This window comes from Nicotiana tabacum, chromosome 5, assembly GCF_000715075.1.
Source record: "Nicotiana tabacum cultivar K326 chromosome 5, ASM71507v2, whole genome shotgun sequence".
NCBI lineage: Eukaryota > Viridiplantae > Streptophyta > Magnoliopsida > Solanales > Solanaceae > Nicotiana > Nicotiana tabacum.
Window position 1 is genome coordinate 7,185,271 of NC_134084.1, and position 16,216 is coordinate 7,201,486.

Below are 16,216 nucleotides of genomic sequence, written 5' to 3' on the forward strand. Positions count from 1 at the left end.
ATGCATCCTAAACATACAATCCCTTTAAGCCTTATATGGCTTCAGCCAAGCAAAAAAAAAGGCTCCATCTTACCAGTCAAGCGCGCTACATGTAATCAGAAAAAAATGCTAACAAGCAAGAAAACAACCACGCTAGTGTAATAAATAGAGTTCTCTTCACAGACACGACAGTTTTTCTAAAAACTCGAAAGGCAATTCTCCATGGAAGGTAGAATTAGATGGGAGATGCCATGGAGGTGTGGCAAAACAAACGAATGCAGTGCTGAAGTACTCGTATTCCATTTTCCATTGACTACTCCAAGCAAAACGCTTCAAAAGACATCCACACAAAAAATGATACTGGATTACAAGCAACCCAGTTTAATCAAATGACTAATACCTGCATGTTTATATACCCAATACCTCAAGTGCTGAAACATAAATACATTGATAATTATCGTCATTATCCACGTAATACAAAGACTAAAGAGTTTAATTACATGTCAGGAAGAGCTGAAAGGGTTAGCTGACTTTCGCCTGGACACTGTACAAAAGATATGGTCGCAGCTTCAAACAATGTTGTACTTCCAATGCGCAAGTAGCAAGCTCCGTGTCCTGAATAACCCACCCTTCCGGCCAATAGCATGCCATGTAACCTTTCTCTCCCGGAGAAATAGTATTACTTTCTCTTCAAACAATATGTAAAACTTCACAAAGATAACATGGGTTATTTTTCCTTTCTCAGCACCAGTTGTGCTGCGCATGGTTTACTTGAGCAGAGAGCCTTCCACCACTCCAGCCTCTGACTCAACATTCAGAATCACTGGCAAGGGATATGTCACCATTTGACCTGAATTATTAGCAAACTCTTTACCTCATCTTAGGTCAGATAATATGGTCCACGTGTTGACAGCATCAACCAAATTGCTGGAAGCAAACTATAACCCATCACATAAACAAGCCTGCGATCTTCAACTATTGTAGTGAAGTTTCTGATTTTGGAAGCCCTGGCCTTGTGGGGCTTGCTGCTGAGGTTGGCTTTGCATGTTAAATGGTTGCGTGTTGTAGTGAGCAAATGGTTGGGAGTAAAGTGGATTAAGCGAACTCTGGAAAAAGTGGAATCAAATTCAAGTGCTATTCCAAGGAAAACCTCAATCATCCAAGTGACATTAGACTAGTTGAAATAAACTAATAGCAAGAAGAAAATATTTTCTAACAAGCGAAGTCCCCTGGCATTATATTCCCGTGAAGAATCATTTGTGCAATCTAGTGGACTTCGCCTAATCCATATTTCCTATTTTGTGCGTGTCAATAATTTAGCCAACTCTCAAGCAGAATTATTTAATAAACTAACCTGAGACTGAAGAGATGCATTGGACATGCCAAAATGATTCTGTGGACCATCATCTTGTGATGGATTATTGTATCCAGCTTGAGTAAAGAGACCTTGGGATCCATGAGCCATGTAGTCCTGCACCAGAAATAAAAAGTCCGATAAGCAAAAGTCCAACCGGAAGATCAAGAGAAAAGAAAACATAAGAGACCACTTCAATTAACTCGTCTACCAAAGCCACCCAGTCAGAAGAGCTAATGATGAACTTGTGAAAACTTCCAGACTCTCATATTTAAATACATGCTTTCCAGGCCTTAAAGTTTGAGACATTAAGGGGCCAAAGGAGTGAACAATTAAAATTAACCTGTGACATGAATTCATTTCCTGAACCAAAACGGGAGTATCCAGATTGCGAACTCTGGTTTAAGAAGTTCCCTGGAAAACCAGCCTGTGCTCCTTGAGTTACATAATCAACAGCATATCCACTTTGAGAAGCCTAAATACCAACAAAAAAAAAGGCCAGTTAATATTGCTTTGCCTATGTAAACTAATTGGAGCGAGAAAATCAAATAATTATGCATAAAAAGGGCAGTGATGTGCAGGCCCAATATACAATTACTGGAAAATGTGCAGGACAAGAACCTGTGTAGAGAAGTCAGCAACGTTATATGGAACATGAGACCCCTGGCTCTTGAAATCATCTCCCACGAAATCCTGATGAACAAATCTAAGGTAAATATGATAGAAAAATTAAATCAAAATAACAATTTTGATGTTCAGAATCAATCACCTGTGACATGCTACCCATAGAATATCCATCCCGAAATGTCTGGCCTGGTCCCTGGATACCCATCTATAATTCAAAAGAGAGAAAATGCTTACAGCAAATCACCTACTATTGATCGAAAAAACAAACTGAAATTTACTAACATTAGAAGCATATCCAGGCTGAGATAAAGGTCCTCCAACAGAAGGCTGACTGTTTGGATTCTCCAATGCAGGAAAGTTGAAGTTAGATCCAAGACTTCCAGCCTGTTGCTGGGCGCCTTGATGGTGAGGGAGATGACTACCAATTGGTGCATTGGCATTGCCACGTCCAGCCCCAAAACCCCGGCTACCTGGCTGTGGAACATGAGGAACAGCTCCAACAGGCCCATGGACAGCACCACGAGTAGGAATTGCATACGGTTGTGGAGGGCCTCCATGGTAAGGTGGAAAGGGAACCCGAGGCATTGGATAACCAGCAGGATGAAGACCAGGTTTCTGAGTACCGTTGGGTACACCAGGTGCCATATAAGAACCTACACTTAAAATCATATCCTCAGCAAAAGCAGACAAATACATATATAAATTCCATGAGATTATAATAATAATAATGAAAATTTTCTAGTTACTCCAAAGGAGTGGCAAACTGGCGGGGCGGGGCGGATATAGGTCAGGTCGAAAATGGGTAATGAAAAACGGATAAATTATCCAACCCGGCCCATATTTAATACGGATAAAAAAAACGGGTTAACCGGCGGATAATATGGGTAACCATATTATCCATGACTTCTTGCATATGATCACTTTTGGGAGAATTCTTAGTCTCCCTAACTTGAGGAACCCCCAATTTGAGGTTTTACAAATGTAAAAGTTAGACCCATTGGTTATCCATTAGTTACCTATTGGTTAACCATTTTATAAATGGATAATATGGTTCTTATCCATATCTGACCCGTTTTTAAAAAGTTCATTATCCAACCCATTTTTTAGTGGATAATATGGGTGGTTAGCTGTTTTCTTTTAACCATTTTGTCACTCCTATTCCAAAGTTTCTTTGAGAAAAACTGTACAATAAGAAAGCAAAAGCAGTTTTCTGACACATTATCAGATGAAAGACACGAGCTCCAATCATACAACATCTCAGCAAGCAATTAACAGTCAGTGGGGGAAAGTTCAGATCCACCATACCCCTAGAACGACTATTTCTCCTGTCAGCATTGGGGCCTGAAGCAGATCCAAAACTGTCACCTGGAATTCCTGGTCCACCACCAAAGAAAAGTCTGCGCTCATTGTAGATCTGCAAACAATGTTACAAGAAACCTGAGTACTGATGCATAATCAAGCACAAGCACAAACATATAACTTTGGAAGAGTATTTGACCACAATAAGTACCTTTTTGGGCTTCTGAAATTGAACCATGCTCTGCTTTAAGTTATTCAGAGGACCTTCTACCAAGCACTCATGCTCCTGAGAAACAAATTCATTAAAGCATGAGCATCTCAAAGCATGAAACACCTACTGAGACATTACTCAATACGTCCCCAGCCTGCAGACAGTAACAATATTGCCTAACAAATTCAACGTGATATATTATCCCAAAAAATTAACCACCTAATATTATGTCAACTTTGCCAGTTCATAACTTCTCCGAAGTGTAGAGAAATCGCGAAATAATGCCTAATAAGCATTACAAGAGAATATTTTGAAGAAATTACCTTGTAGTGTGTCAACAAGCCATTCCACAGAGGCTGTTTGCTAAGAACTTTAGGATTTCCAAGTATAACAATACCATAACGAGCACGTGTAAGGGCAACATTAAGCCTCCGTGGATCATTAAGGAATCCAATGCCCTAAAAAGAGAAGTAAAAGATGTTCTCAATACTTAAAGTTTAACAGTGAAATATGGGAACTGGTGGAATAGATTAAAGCTTAAGCACAAGAGAGTCAGAGATCCACACTGACTATATATTAAGCATGCAAGTTATTGCAAAAACATATCTTAACGCCTAACAAAAATTCCACCCGACCTCCTGCACCCCGAAATAAAAAAGAACTGAAACTTTTTGCAAATGAAGTTAAACAAACTCCAAAAAGGAGAGGGGGGGGGAGGTTAGAGAGAAAAAAAGAACAGAGGTATGGTTCACAGGAGGATGCATAAATCTTCAACAGATCGAATCAAATCAGAATATGTTAAAAAATGAAGCATCAAAAAGAGAATTAATGGATATGCAAACCAACCTGATGCTCATTACTCCTGACACAAGACAAAATAATATAATCCTTTTCCCTCCCTTGAAATGAATCAACACTTGCAACCTGAACATAGCAAATACTCACAGTAAGTATTAAGAATCCAAGAAAAGCATAAAGCTCATCTATTTAATGCCTACCTCAATTTCCTTGTAAAGTTGTTGTCTCAAGGAACCATTTCTTGCCATGTAATTTACAATGTAAGCTCGTTGACCCTCATATGGTGTTATGACCCCAATCTGTGAATATAAAATAATTACATCCTCGCCACAAAAAGAAGGTGTTCAACCTTAAAGATGCATATAAGAATTTACCTGACTAGGGACTACACCACTCTTTAGAAATGTAGTCACAATCTTCTCCACATTTGCAGCTTCAGTTCTATTCAGATAGGAAGTTCCACTAGCACTGATCTCCTCTTGTCCCATCTATAGATGAATTACCAAGTATTCAAATTTGAATATATCAGTAAACCAGGAAAAAATTCCTATAAACTATATAGGAGAAACAATCTTTACTATATCCATAACCATCACAATAACATCCCAAAACGAAAATGACAGATTTTTCCACAACTCAAAAAACGAAAAACAAAGAAGAATCAGCTAACATAATCTGATAATACCTGAACATAGAAGAACATGGGACGGTTGGGCACAGGCCAAGGGAAATCAATGCCTGTTGATTGCCTTTCATTGATGGTTACACCATTTTGGAGTGTACCTTCATAAAAGCTATTTGATGGAAACTCAGATAATGCAGGATGCATACGGTATTGTACCTGGAATTGCAAACAAATAGACAGCATAATCAAGATTAGTAATGGAATAGAAGAATTCTGATGCTTTACAGACTTAAGAAATAGCCAAATAAAGATAAACAGTACTCTGAAAGAGGAAGTGACCAGGCAACTCTACGTCCAAGGAAACAAAACGAAAAAAAAAAAATACGAGCAAGAGGGGATTAACAATTATTGCTTGGCAAGCAAATAAAAGCAGCTAGAATGAGAAGCTTAGAAACTCAAAACAGCTCAGATAGATAATGACATAACCGAACACCACAATGCTACATGAAGCATAGAAAAATCAGAAAACCCTAGCATGATTCTTGCAGCTCCGCCCAAATAAAAGGTATGGGGAAGTGGTAGATTATTGAAGAAGAGTTAAAATACCAGGAACATCTTACTCCACCCCCCACCCCCACCCCGCCCCAAAAATGTGAAGCAGACTCCTCAAGTCTTCATAGATGACTAAAGAGCACTCCCAATCACTATGCCAACTATATGAGAAACAAGAGAATAACTGAAAAAAGAGAATCTTATATTTAACTTCAGCCACTACCAACCCCGATGAAATGTTAACACATCAACAGACAGGCAATCACCTGTAACCTAATTGGCTTCACTCCTAGAAACACAAGGCGCTCAAATAGAGATTGAGCAAGTCCAGCACGGGCCGCTTTCTTGCACATAATGACTGGTCCAAGCTGGCAATGATCTCCGACAAGAACAGCCTAGCACAAAACTCACAGTAAGACCCAACATCGTACTATATTTCAGTATGACATTTTTTCATAAATGAATTTCAACATGACATTAATTGTAATGGTGACCTGCTTTGCGCCAAGAACCAAAGGAATAAGACATTCAGGCTCAGTAGCCTGAGTGGATTCATCAATAAGCACCTACCAAGAGGTTTAACACAACAGAAATGTTAAAATCAGCAAGAATCCAGAATGAGTACATAAGAACGAAAATAAGAAAGTGAAAATCTAAAATACTTGGGAAATCCTCAAAATCTTCAGTAATAAGGTGAACCAACCTGGCGGAATCTGAAGTTAGCCAATCTAGGGTCTCCAGCACCAACGCATGTGCAACAAATTACATCAGCACTCTGAGCTATTTCCCTCTCTGTTGCCCGCTTCAAAGCTTTATACTTCTTCTCATCACTGCTGGAGAGTTCTCCTGAAAGTTCATTAACCAAATGACTCTGAATCACGTGCACATATTTAGAATGCTCTAATAAAGGATATATATAATGAGAAAGAGGGAAAAAAACCGAGCACTACGCTAAAAGTATCACCATGTAAATGCTAAATCCCCCCAATATATATGAGGCCAAAGAGAATCCAGGAAAGAAACACAAACCTTGTTCATCCTTCAGTTGCTGTAACTTGTACAGTTCACTCTTCTCAGACGTGTCAAGATGGCGAACCTGTATAAACAAAAGTTTGCAACAGTTGCTGTAACTTGTGCAGTTCACTCTTCTCAGATGTGTCAAGATGGCGAACCTGTATAAACAAAAGTTTACAACATATCATTAAAAATAGAACGATATATAAAAAATATTTGAGGATAACAAATTAAAAAACTAACCTGATAGTGAAGGGTTAAATGCTCGACAGGAGAACTGACAGCTTCCCTTGACTTGGCACAGAGCCTGACCACCTGGAAGAAAGAAAATTATATGAGAAAGGACCTAATATTCTCACAAATAAAAATTAAAAAAAAAAGAGTTATTTGTAAATAAAAAAAATAAAAAAATAAAAAGAGGTAGTTGGAATTTTCTGATCATTTTTATTACATTTCTTATTATATTTCCAGTACTTTTAGACTCCAATGTCCTTCGCCTTCAGTTTGTATTCATGGGTTGGACTGAGATCCAGAATTAAACCTCAATGGGTTCGACCTATAAGATTTTTGGCACTGAACACATTGCATATTTCAAATTATGGTTAAGAAGTAAATTTTAGTGATTTTTACGTATAGATATTTATGCTCCTGTCAAAATAGTAGGTTCGGTTGAACCTAGTAACATCTAACTTACATCTACCACTGGTGGAACAGGGCCGATTGGGATGGATATAAGAGATTCATTTTTTGTCCTTCTTATCCAAAAAAATCGAAAACTTATCAAAAATAAAAATCTTATCAAAAAATATTTCAAATCATGGTTAAGAAGTAAATTTTAGTGATTTTTATGTATAGATATTTATGCTCCTGTCAAAATAGTAGGTTCGGTTGAACCTAGTAATATCTAACTTACATCTTCCACTGGTGGGACATGGCCGATTGGGATGGATATGGGAGATTCATTTTTTGTCCTTCTTATCAAAAAAAAAATCTTATCAAAAAAGATTCATTTTTGTCCTTCAGTTAACCATATCCATCTGAGGATATAAATAGAACTCTTTCTTTAAATCATTACCATAAAAGGAGCTGATAGGGGATGGAGATATATATACTATGTCAAAGGTAGGTGGACAAAAGTCCAACATTCTGCAAGATGCTTCCACTAGAAACACGTGCTGCATAAATATGCATTAAACACCAAAATAGTGATTTCCCAGTCAGTTCAAAATGTCTTCAATCTTCATCACTTTATTTTTCTTGGGTTGGAGGGTGGGAAGGAGATACAGAAATAGCTGGTGCCTCACCTTCAGACCAGTAGCACTTATCTTCTCTGCTAATTGATCCACAGCAACATTACTGGGGGCACAGACCAAAACCTGATGAAATAATAGTCAGCAAATGATTGTAAAGAGCCATTATATCAAGCAACTAATACCTAGAGCAAATATAAGTAAAAATGACTTAAAGTTACCTGTCCTTGGCCTTGTTTGGCCATATGATACACAATGGCGGCAGAGGTGACAGTTTTTCCCGTTCCAGGTGGACCTTGAATTAAACTGATGGGCTTTTGAAGAACACTTTTTACAGCAAAAACCTAAGAGAGCAAACATGGATCAATAAGACAACCAGAATCAATAACTCCTTTTGAGAACCTCCTTCCACTGTTGGTGGTGGAGGGGTATTTTTTTGGTTAAGGGGGTGAGGGGAAACAACTGACTATGGGGCACCACTTCTGCATTAAGCTTAATTAAGTAAGCTGCCGAAATTGAGGGGGCAATTTTATGAAAAGAGAGAACAAAACAGCAACTAAAATTTGGATTGCATGTGCTTGTTAATAGGGGTTCCACAATGTAACATGTACCAACACAGCAATCAGGGTTGATTATTCACTATAATTCTCAAATGTAAGCAAACTTGCCATCATAACATGTTTGATACTACATGTGTATGCTTAGTGAACTACTAACAATTTTCATTGTCAAAAAATCCCGTTCAAAGGTATCCTGAAAAAGGTTTGGAAGCGTGATCAATATTGAAGCTAAAGGAAATATGCTTTTTTAGAAATGAGGGAAAAGAGGCAACAGGTTCAAGCAAACAGATAGCGCCCTCAACCTGAGATGCATTAAGCTCTGGAAGACCAGGGGCACCAAAACGGCGAGGAAGTGCATTGCGGACCATCTGCATCTCAACTTCATGACCTAACAGGTGATGGTAAATATATCTGCACAAGAAGCAAAGAGAATGCAAAACTAAATGCTCCATCGATAGAAGTTACAACTGGTTGACCCAAATAAAGTTAGTTGTTACATCCATGAATATGACATTCCTTTGTACTACATAGATGAATTCAAAGTTTCATTCAGGATACAATGACTAGGCAACAAAAGAAAAGATGCAGTATCCCTTATTACTTCATCCAAAAAAAGGATGTAGTATCTTAAACATTCAACGAGACAAAGTTAAAGAAAGAGCAGCCATTTCTCTAAATGTATAATCATCAGCAGCATTACAAGATACCTACAATAAACAAATAAAAAAGGGACAAACCAATTCGATGAACACCTTTTTGAAAAGGTTTAAATGGAATAATAAATCTTAGGCAAGTAAGATAATTAATTAAAAGTACATGAAATCTTCACAATTGTTTTTTTATCTTTCTACACAGAAACCAGACATTCTCACTCACCCACTGACACTAGTCTCATCCACTGCAAAGGTTTTCATCGCACTCTGCATCCGATCAAAGCTCGTACTTTTCCAAACAAAGTCAACACTAAGCCCATGGGTCACATCGACAGGAACCCCCTGTTAAGACAGGACTAGTTTAGAAAAGGCCCAAAGTACAAGCCAAAACATGGTGAAAGAAGAAAACAGAAAATCGAGAAGAGACTAGCAATCTAAAAACTAAGGTACCTGGCTGACACGAAGTTCAAGCGCAACCTCCTCTTGAGCAGTTAATTTTACCTGAAAATTGAATAGTCAATCAATATCTCAGGCTAGAAATTGCAAAAGATGCCCTTAACAACCCAAGAAAACAAGAAGCAGGGAGCTTTCCGAGAAGCTCTTCTAAGAATTAAGAAAATTTTCCATGATTCTGGGAGCCTTTTTCATTCCAACCAATTTACTTGTTTACTCCATAAATTATTTTCCCTCTCAAAAAGAGTTGGAGATCAAGCAAAATGCCCATACCACGTGCCCCACGGATTGCCAAGCTGGATGTGCTGCATCCCCTGAATATCGCAGCCTTAGCTCATCACCAGGTACAAGACGCAACTCATTATCTTCCTAAAAAACAGCAGACCATCTTCAATTCAGATAGGGAAAGACACAAGAGATTTCCCATATCAAGATTTAATAGTAAATGACAGCAATAAGCTCTATAACAGTCTGAGAATCTAGAAGAATCATAGCAGGAAAAATAACAAGAAAATACCTTAGGGAAGACAAAGTACGCAACGCGTTTCTTGTTGAGACCAATATCCCATCGAATAGTAAGATTGTCTTTACTCTGAGACTCTTTCATCATCTACCAAACAGAAAAAAGAACTCAAAAACTTGTAAGCAGTATCTCAACCCAAGTATAAACTCTACTTGGAGACGAAGAAGACACGATGGGAAGATTAATTGACAAGGGAAAACATCACAATCTCAGAAAAAGAATGACAACAGAGAGAAGTAACTTCACATGTCTTAGCTCAATTGTCACAGAGGTTAAGAATGAAGAAGAAAAAGACAAGCAAGCTTAAATGCAATATTCAGCATAAATCAACATTTGTAGAGACAAAACTCAGTATCAAGTAAACTTAGGTAAGTAGTACGCTCCCATCTTTACTCAAGAGTGACAACAGAGAGAAGTAACTTCGAATGTCTTAACTCAATTGTCACGGACATTAAGAATCAAGAAGAAAAAGATAAGCAAGCATAAATACAATTGTCCTCATAAAATCAACATTTGTATGACAAAATTCACTATCAAGTAAACTTAGGTAAGTTGTGCGCTCACATATTTACTCAAGAGTGACAACAGAGGAAAGTAACTTCGCATGTCTTAGCTCCACTGTCACAATCGTTAAGAATCAAGAAGAAAAAGACGAACAAGCGTAAATGCAATTGTCATAAAATCAACACTTGTATGAACAAAACTCTCTATCAAGTAAACTTGGGTAAGTAGTATGCTCACTATCCAAAAGCAAAGGTGAAAAGGAACATGTAAAGTTAGAGGAAAATACATGAAATTTCAGGATGTAATAAAAAGCTAAGAATAGTACAGTATTCATTGACGCACTCACGCTTCAGCATGTAAAATCATCTTCAAAACCTGACATACCTTATCGTAGTCAGCTTCGAGCTTGATCAATGGTGCAAATATGTTTTGATACTACATTAGAAGGGTGAAGGCAAACTTAGTTAAAATGTCAATACATAGTAAAGCAATTCCTGCACAGCATTTATTACACATAAAAGGCAGAGGAGATAATACAATAGCATCATCCAGTGAGAACCTGATAGGCATCTTCATACTTCAAGGCAACGGGCTGAGGCTCATCATCTACACCAGGCTTCTCAAGATCTTCCAGGGTAGCATCTGGATTAGTCTTCCACAATTCTTCTACTTTGTTGATTTGTTGAGCGCTGATCTGGCGCGCCCTCAACTGTTCTTGCTCAGAGGGGACCTGCAGCACTCCACACGTAACAAATACAGGACAGAAAACAAAAACCAAAAGGATCAAAGAGAGAGAACAAGAAAGAGAATCCAGACCTTAACAAGCCACTGCAAAAAGCACCTGTCATCAATGAGCGGGCACCACTGGCTTAGGTCCCAGTTCATATCCTTCAATGCATTAACACTAAGACAAGGTTCCCTACAGAGGAGAACAACAACACTCTCTGCCTTAGCAGAAATGAAACCAAGAAGAAAGACATTTCGGCATCCACAATTGTAGCACTCTAGAATCGTTTCTCCAAGTGGACTATCTTTATGAAGGCACACCTCCTTGTGTTTTGCTCGCACCTATTAGAAAAAATTGACAATATTCAATAAATGCCAACAATACAAAAATTATACGCCATAAATGCCTTGTTTCCGGAGAGAATATAATAGACATGCCAGTTGTAGAAAAGGCGAGATGAATATAACACCCCAACGTAAGTCCATTAAATGCAAGTGGCTGATCCCACTGCCTAGACTGGTGAAAAAATTATAATATGCATTTAAGATTCCTTATTTATTTCTACAGTTTGGACAACTGACATTCCAAAATGCAGTATCAACTAGAGATAATCTACTCCCTTAGTAACTAAGAAAAGGTGGTGCTTTGGCTTTTCTCCTTGAAAAACATATAGAGAAGCTCCTTTTTAACTTATCCCACATGCATAAATGAAGAATTCAGTGGAGGTGAAAGTTGCATGAATCTGACAAAAACGTACTTTTATTGGGATAAAAGATCTTTTTTATTGAAGAGATCCCAGCACTAAAGGGTGCTGGAAATATACACTACAAAAAGAGAAAAGAACTTGTTGGTTTACTAACTTATAAGGACCTGCGAAAATCTAGCATTATACCTAGTAAATGTACATTCACCATACTACAGAAAAAGGCTGACAAAACTATACATTTGTATCAAATAAATTTTCCATTCTTGCTTCAAAAATATGCTTTCCCAAAGAATAAACGGACGCAGCAAATCTATATCCCATGGCATAACAGCAAATCTATTTCCCGTGGCATAACAGCTAGAAGCTGCATGAGTAATAGCATCCCCATTTTTTTTTATGAAGATTAGCATCCCGATTTTTTTTAATGACCAGGAAACACTCGAGGGTCAGTAGCGCATGCTTCAAAAACGGTGGATAATGGGCCTGCCCCTCTATACTCCTCCGCTTAAACTCACGCTTTTGGCTGTGGTAGGTCTCGAACCCATGAAGTGCCTAACCCATGCATCACATGTTGCATTTTATGTTAAGAGTAAAGCCATGGGGGCAATAGCATCCCAAATATGGGGGAAAAGCAAATAAAAGAGAGCTCAAAAACCAACAACATCCACACCATTGACCATCCATCACCAGATGAAACAAAAGAACTATACTCGGCTAAAAACCTTATTGATAACACACAAACAAGAAAAATGGAAGGAGATTCTCTCAGCAGTTACCAATAAGCTTGATTTAAAGAATTTAAAAGGAATAAAGACTAATTGGTTAGTCGTGTAATAATCGCTAGGTCAAAGACAAATGCATAAGCTTCATCTACTTCCCTAGTTCACTTTTCTGGTGCTATCTGATACTAGTATTTCTGGTTCCATACTTCTCCTTTTTTAACCATGTTATTCCCTTTCCTAAAACAAGCCAGTGTTATCAAAAGCGAAAAGCGCAAAAAAGCTCTAAAGTTCGTTAGGACTTTAAGCGCAAAGCGCAAATAAAGTGTGAGCTTTAATGAAAAAAGGTGCAATTGGAGAATAAGTAAAAATATGTATATGTAGTCCAAAACCAATAATTATAAGCATGAATAACAAATATATGGACAAAGAAATTGAAAAAAAATTAAGATAAAGTGAAATATAAGTTGTCTAGAGTCACCTTTTTAGGATTACACTCATTGGCAAGGAAAAGTATGTCTTAGACCCTTGATGCGACACTAAAGCGCTCACAAAGCGAGGCGAAGCTCTCAACATGTTTTGAGCCTCGCTTCAGGGCTTAAGCGCACCTTTAACAACACTGAAACAAGCTCCAGAGAGAAAGGGAGGACAGGAGGAAGGAGACTAAATACATTATGAGAAACACGCCCCTGCCCCAAGACCCTATCTGCAGCTAGTGCTGCACACTACTGCCTTTAGCTTGAAATATATATACCTATATTAAGTTCAGGGGAGTAATGGGTGTGAGGTATAAGGTATTCCACTTAAAACCCTACTTCCTTTAGCAAAATGAGGACAGAAAAACTATTTTTCATCCAAATTATAACTTGTAAATCAACTTCAAGTCATCCAAATAAACTACAAAAGAAAATACCATAAAGCTACTATGCACGTTTTTTTATTTAATTATGATAAAGCTAGTAAGCTACTTGTCAAAAAATAATGTAGTTATGATAAACCTATTCTGCAGACATTTACACATTCATAAGAAATATAAAAAAATCGTACAACAACAACAAACCCAGTATAACCCCACAAGTGGGGTCTGGGGAGGGTAGGGTATACGCAGACCTTACTCCTACCTTGAGAAGGTAGAGAGGCTTTTGCGGTAGACCCTTGGCTCAGGAAAGATAAAAAGGAAGGAGTAACAATAAGCAATGACACCAACAACCAATAAGAAAACCGAAGCGAAAGAGACAACAAGTAATAATAGAAATCTAAGAATAAAAAAATACTAGACTAACACTAAGGGGTCGTTTGGTTTGAATACGGCTTATGCCGGGATAAGTTATACTGGTATAAGTTATGCTAGGATAAGTTATGCTGGGATTAGTTATGTTGGGATTGTTTTTTATCCATTGTTAGGTATGTTGTATTAAATATGACAATTGCATAATTTGTAAGAAGAATGTATAAGTTATACCGGTGCTAATTACCCCACCCTCTATAAGGTATAAGTTATCCCGGTGTTAATTTTAATCCTGGGATAACTTATACCTGGTTTGCTAACCAAACGAAATATTAAGGTGGTATTAAATTTTTATACCAGCACTATACCTTCTTATGCCTCATACTAAACGACCCCTAAGTAGTAAACTAATACTTCTGGAATGAACAAGGAAAATGCTATGCTACCTAACCCTAATTCTCGACTTTCATACCTTCCTATCAAGGGTCATGTCCTCGATAAGCTGGAGCATCGCTATGTCATGCTTAATCACCTTTCCCCAATACTATTTCAGCCTACCTCTACCTCTACTTCTTCTTAGACCCTGCAAGGCCAACATCTCACACCTCTTCACTTCCTCACTCGAGCATCGGTGCCTCTAATCTTCACATGCCTGAATCATCCAAGTCTCGCGTATCTCATCTTGTCCTCCGCAGGGGCCACACCCATCTTGTCCCGAATATCTTCATTCTTAATTTTATCAATCCTGGTATGTCCATATATCCATCTCAACATCCTCATTTCTACTACCTTCATCTTTTAGACATGTGAATTCTTGATAAGCCAACACTCATCCCTTATCGCTCTATAGAACTTATTTTGGTGGCACATTCTTATCAAACAAAACACCTAAAGGTTGTTGGTGGTACATTCTTACCTTTTAATATATAAAAACTACTAGTACTTTTTAAATTTATTTTGTATAATATTGGCCTGAGATAAGTTTATAGGAGTAATATGATCAGTGAAAATTGGCACCAACTTGTTTGATATTGAGGCATAGTTGTTGTTTTATGGTACAACCTATTTTGTAGAGATTTATAAGTCAACAAGATAATGAACTTCTAGTACGTAGTACTTTTTATATTTATTTTGTATAATACTGGGTTCATATGAATATGGAATGACATGGTTAATAAGGATTCATATAACAGACCACAACTTGTCTAAGACTGGGGCATAATTGTTGCACGATAAATTTATTTGCAGATATTTATATGTCAATAGGAAATATAAACTTCTTGTCCTTTTATTTTTATTTTGTACGATATTGGCAATGAGTTTATATGAGTAACATATTCTGTAAGGATTTATAGAACCAACCCCAACTTGTTTGGGATTGACATAGTTATTGTTGTTGTTGTATGATAACATCTATTCTGCACATTTCTATAGACCACGAAAAACAGGCATTCACAACAAGAATCAAATGTGCGTGAGAAAAAAATGCATCTCTCTTACATACCAGGTGATTAACAATATGTGAGCCCGAAGTATTCCCCCTTGAATTACAAAACCACTTACGGCAAGACGGCACATTGCACCTAACTACACAAGCAGGATTCGTCACTCCACAGTACTTACAAGCATGCTCAACACCAAAATCCCCCTTTCCGTACTCAAAACCCTCATCATCCACCGTCTCCTCAAAATTCAATCCGCTCATCCCCGCCGCCAACGCATCCACCACCACCGATGCCGCCTGATTATTACTACTACTACCAATAACATTTCCGTTCCCGCCACCACCAGAGCCATTTCCGCCGTTTCCACCGCGGGATTTTTTTGACGGAGAGGCGTCAGAAGACGGAGGCCGATCGGGTGCTTCGGAAACCAGAGAATCCGACGGCGTAGGCCACGCTGACGATCGAATTGGCTGTGAAAGCTCTTGAAATTCAGGATAATCGAATTCTTCGCCCTGCGTGTTGAATTCGAGGAATGTGTATGCATCGTTCCCGGTGTCCGGCTGCGACGCCGTATCGTAGAGATTGTTCGGCTGAGTATTCATCGTATAATCAAAATAATCGTAGATATGAATTCAATGTAGGCTGAAGTTTTCGATTTCGAAGTGAGACTTTTAGTGTGTTCGGAATTAGGGTTTGGAAAGGGGAAAGTTAGGGTTCGGTGAAAAGGGCGAAGAAGAGAGAGAGAGGAGAGAGAAAGATATGATGAATATTCTGTTTTGGAAAAATACTTTAATGCACAAAAATACGTCATATTTAATATTTTTTATTAAATCGTGTTTAATTAAATTATGGTTTTTGTATCTAAAATAAAAATTGATCTATAAATATGGTATCTTCCCATTGTTCTTTCGACCAAAAAATAAAAAAAATAAAAAATAAAAAATTCTTCCCATTGTTCTTAAAAATAGCAATTTGCAAATACTAAAGTA

At 37.8% G+C, this 16,216-nt stretch overlaps 1 protein-coding gene across 1 annotated transcript; it reads right to left on the bottom strand.

The window, feature by feature from the left end:
• Positions 1–257: 257 nt before the first annotated feature.
• LOC107813559 (regulator of nonsense transcripts 1 homolog) lies at positions 258–16,013 on the bottom strand. Its single transcript, XM_075253295.1, has 29 exons — positions 15,287–16,013; positions 11,219–11,470; positions 10,962–11,132; positions 10,787–10,837; positions 9,893–9,985; positions 9,649–9,744; positions 9,373–9,423; positions 9,146–9,264; positions 8,572–8,680; positions 7,931–8,053; positions 7,764–7,835; positions 6,703–6,774; positions 6,475–6,541; positions 6,149–6,291; positions 5,940–6,011; positions 5,712–5,840; positions 4,954–5,109; positions 4,643–4,756; positions 4,469–4,567; positions 4,317–4,394; positions 3,794–3,928; positions 3,471–3,545; positions 3,266–3,374; positions 2,243–2,613; positions 2,103–2,165; positions 1,955–2,026; positions 1,677–1,808; positions 1,334–1,450; positions 258–1,085 (listed from the first exon to the last, which is right to left on the bottom strand). Exons 1-29 carry the CDS (start codon positions 15,827–15,829, stop codon positions 951–953), a joined length of 3,819 nt encoding a protein of 1,272 aa, XP_075109396.1. The 5' UTR covers positions 15,830–16,013; the 3' UTR covers positions 258–950.
• Positions 16,014–16,216: the final 203 nt, after the last annotated feature.

What these genes read in the sequence shown, in the direction of transcription:
- LOC107813559 (XM_075253295.1), bottom strand. Translation starts at nt 15,829, where the DNA reads ATGAATACTCAGCCGAACAATCTCTACGATACGGCGTCGCAGCCGGAC. An exon ending in TAAGTGCTACTGGTCTGAAG is followed by an intron (nt 6,775 to 7,763) that starts GTGAGGCACCAG and finishes TCTTTCTTCCAG; the next exon opens with GTGGTCAGGCTCTGTGCCAA. An exon ending in GCTTGTTGACACACTACAAG is followed by an intron (nt 3,546 to 3,793) that starts GTAATTTCTTCA and finishes TTTGTTTCTCAG; the next exon opens with GAGCATGAGTGCTTGGTAGA.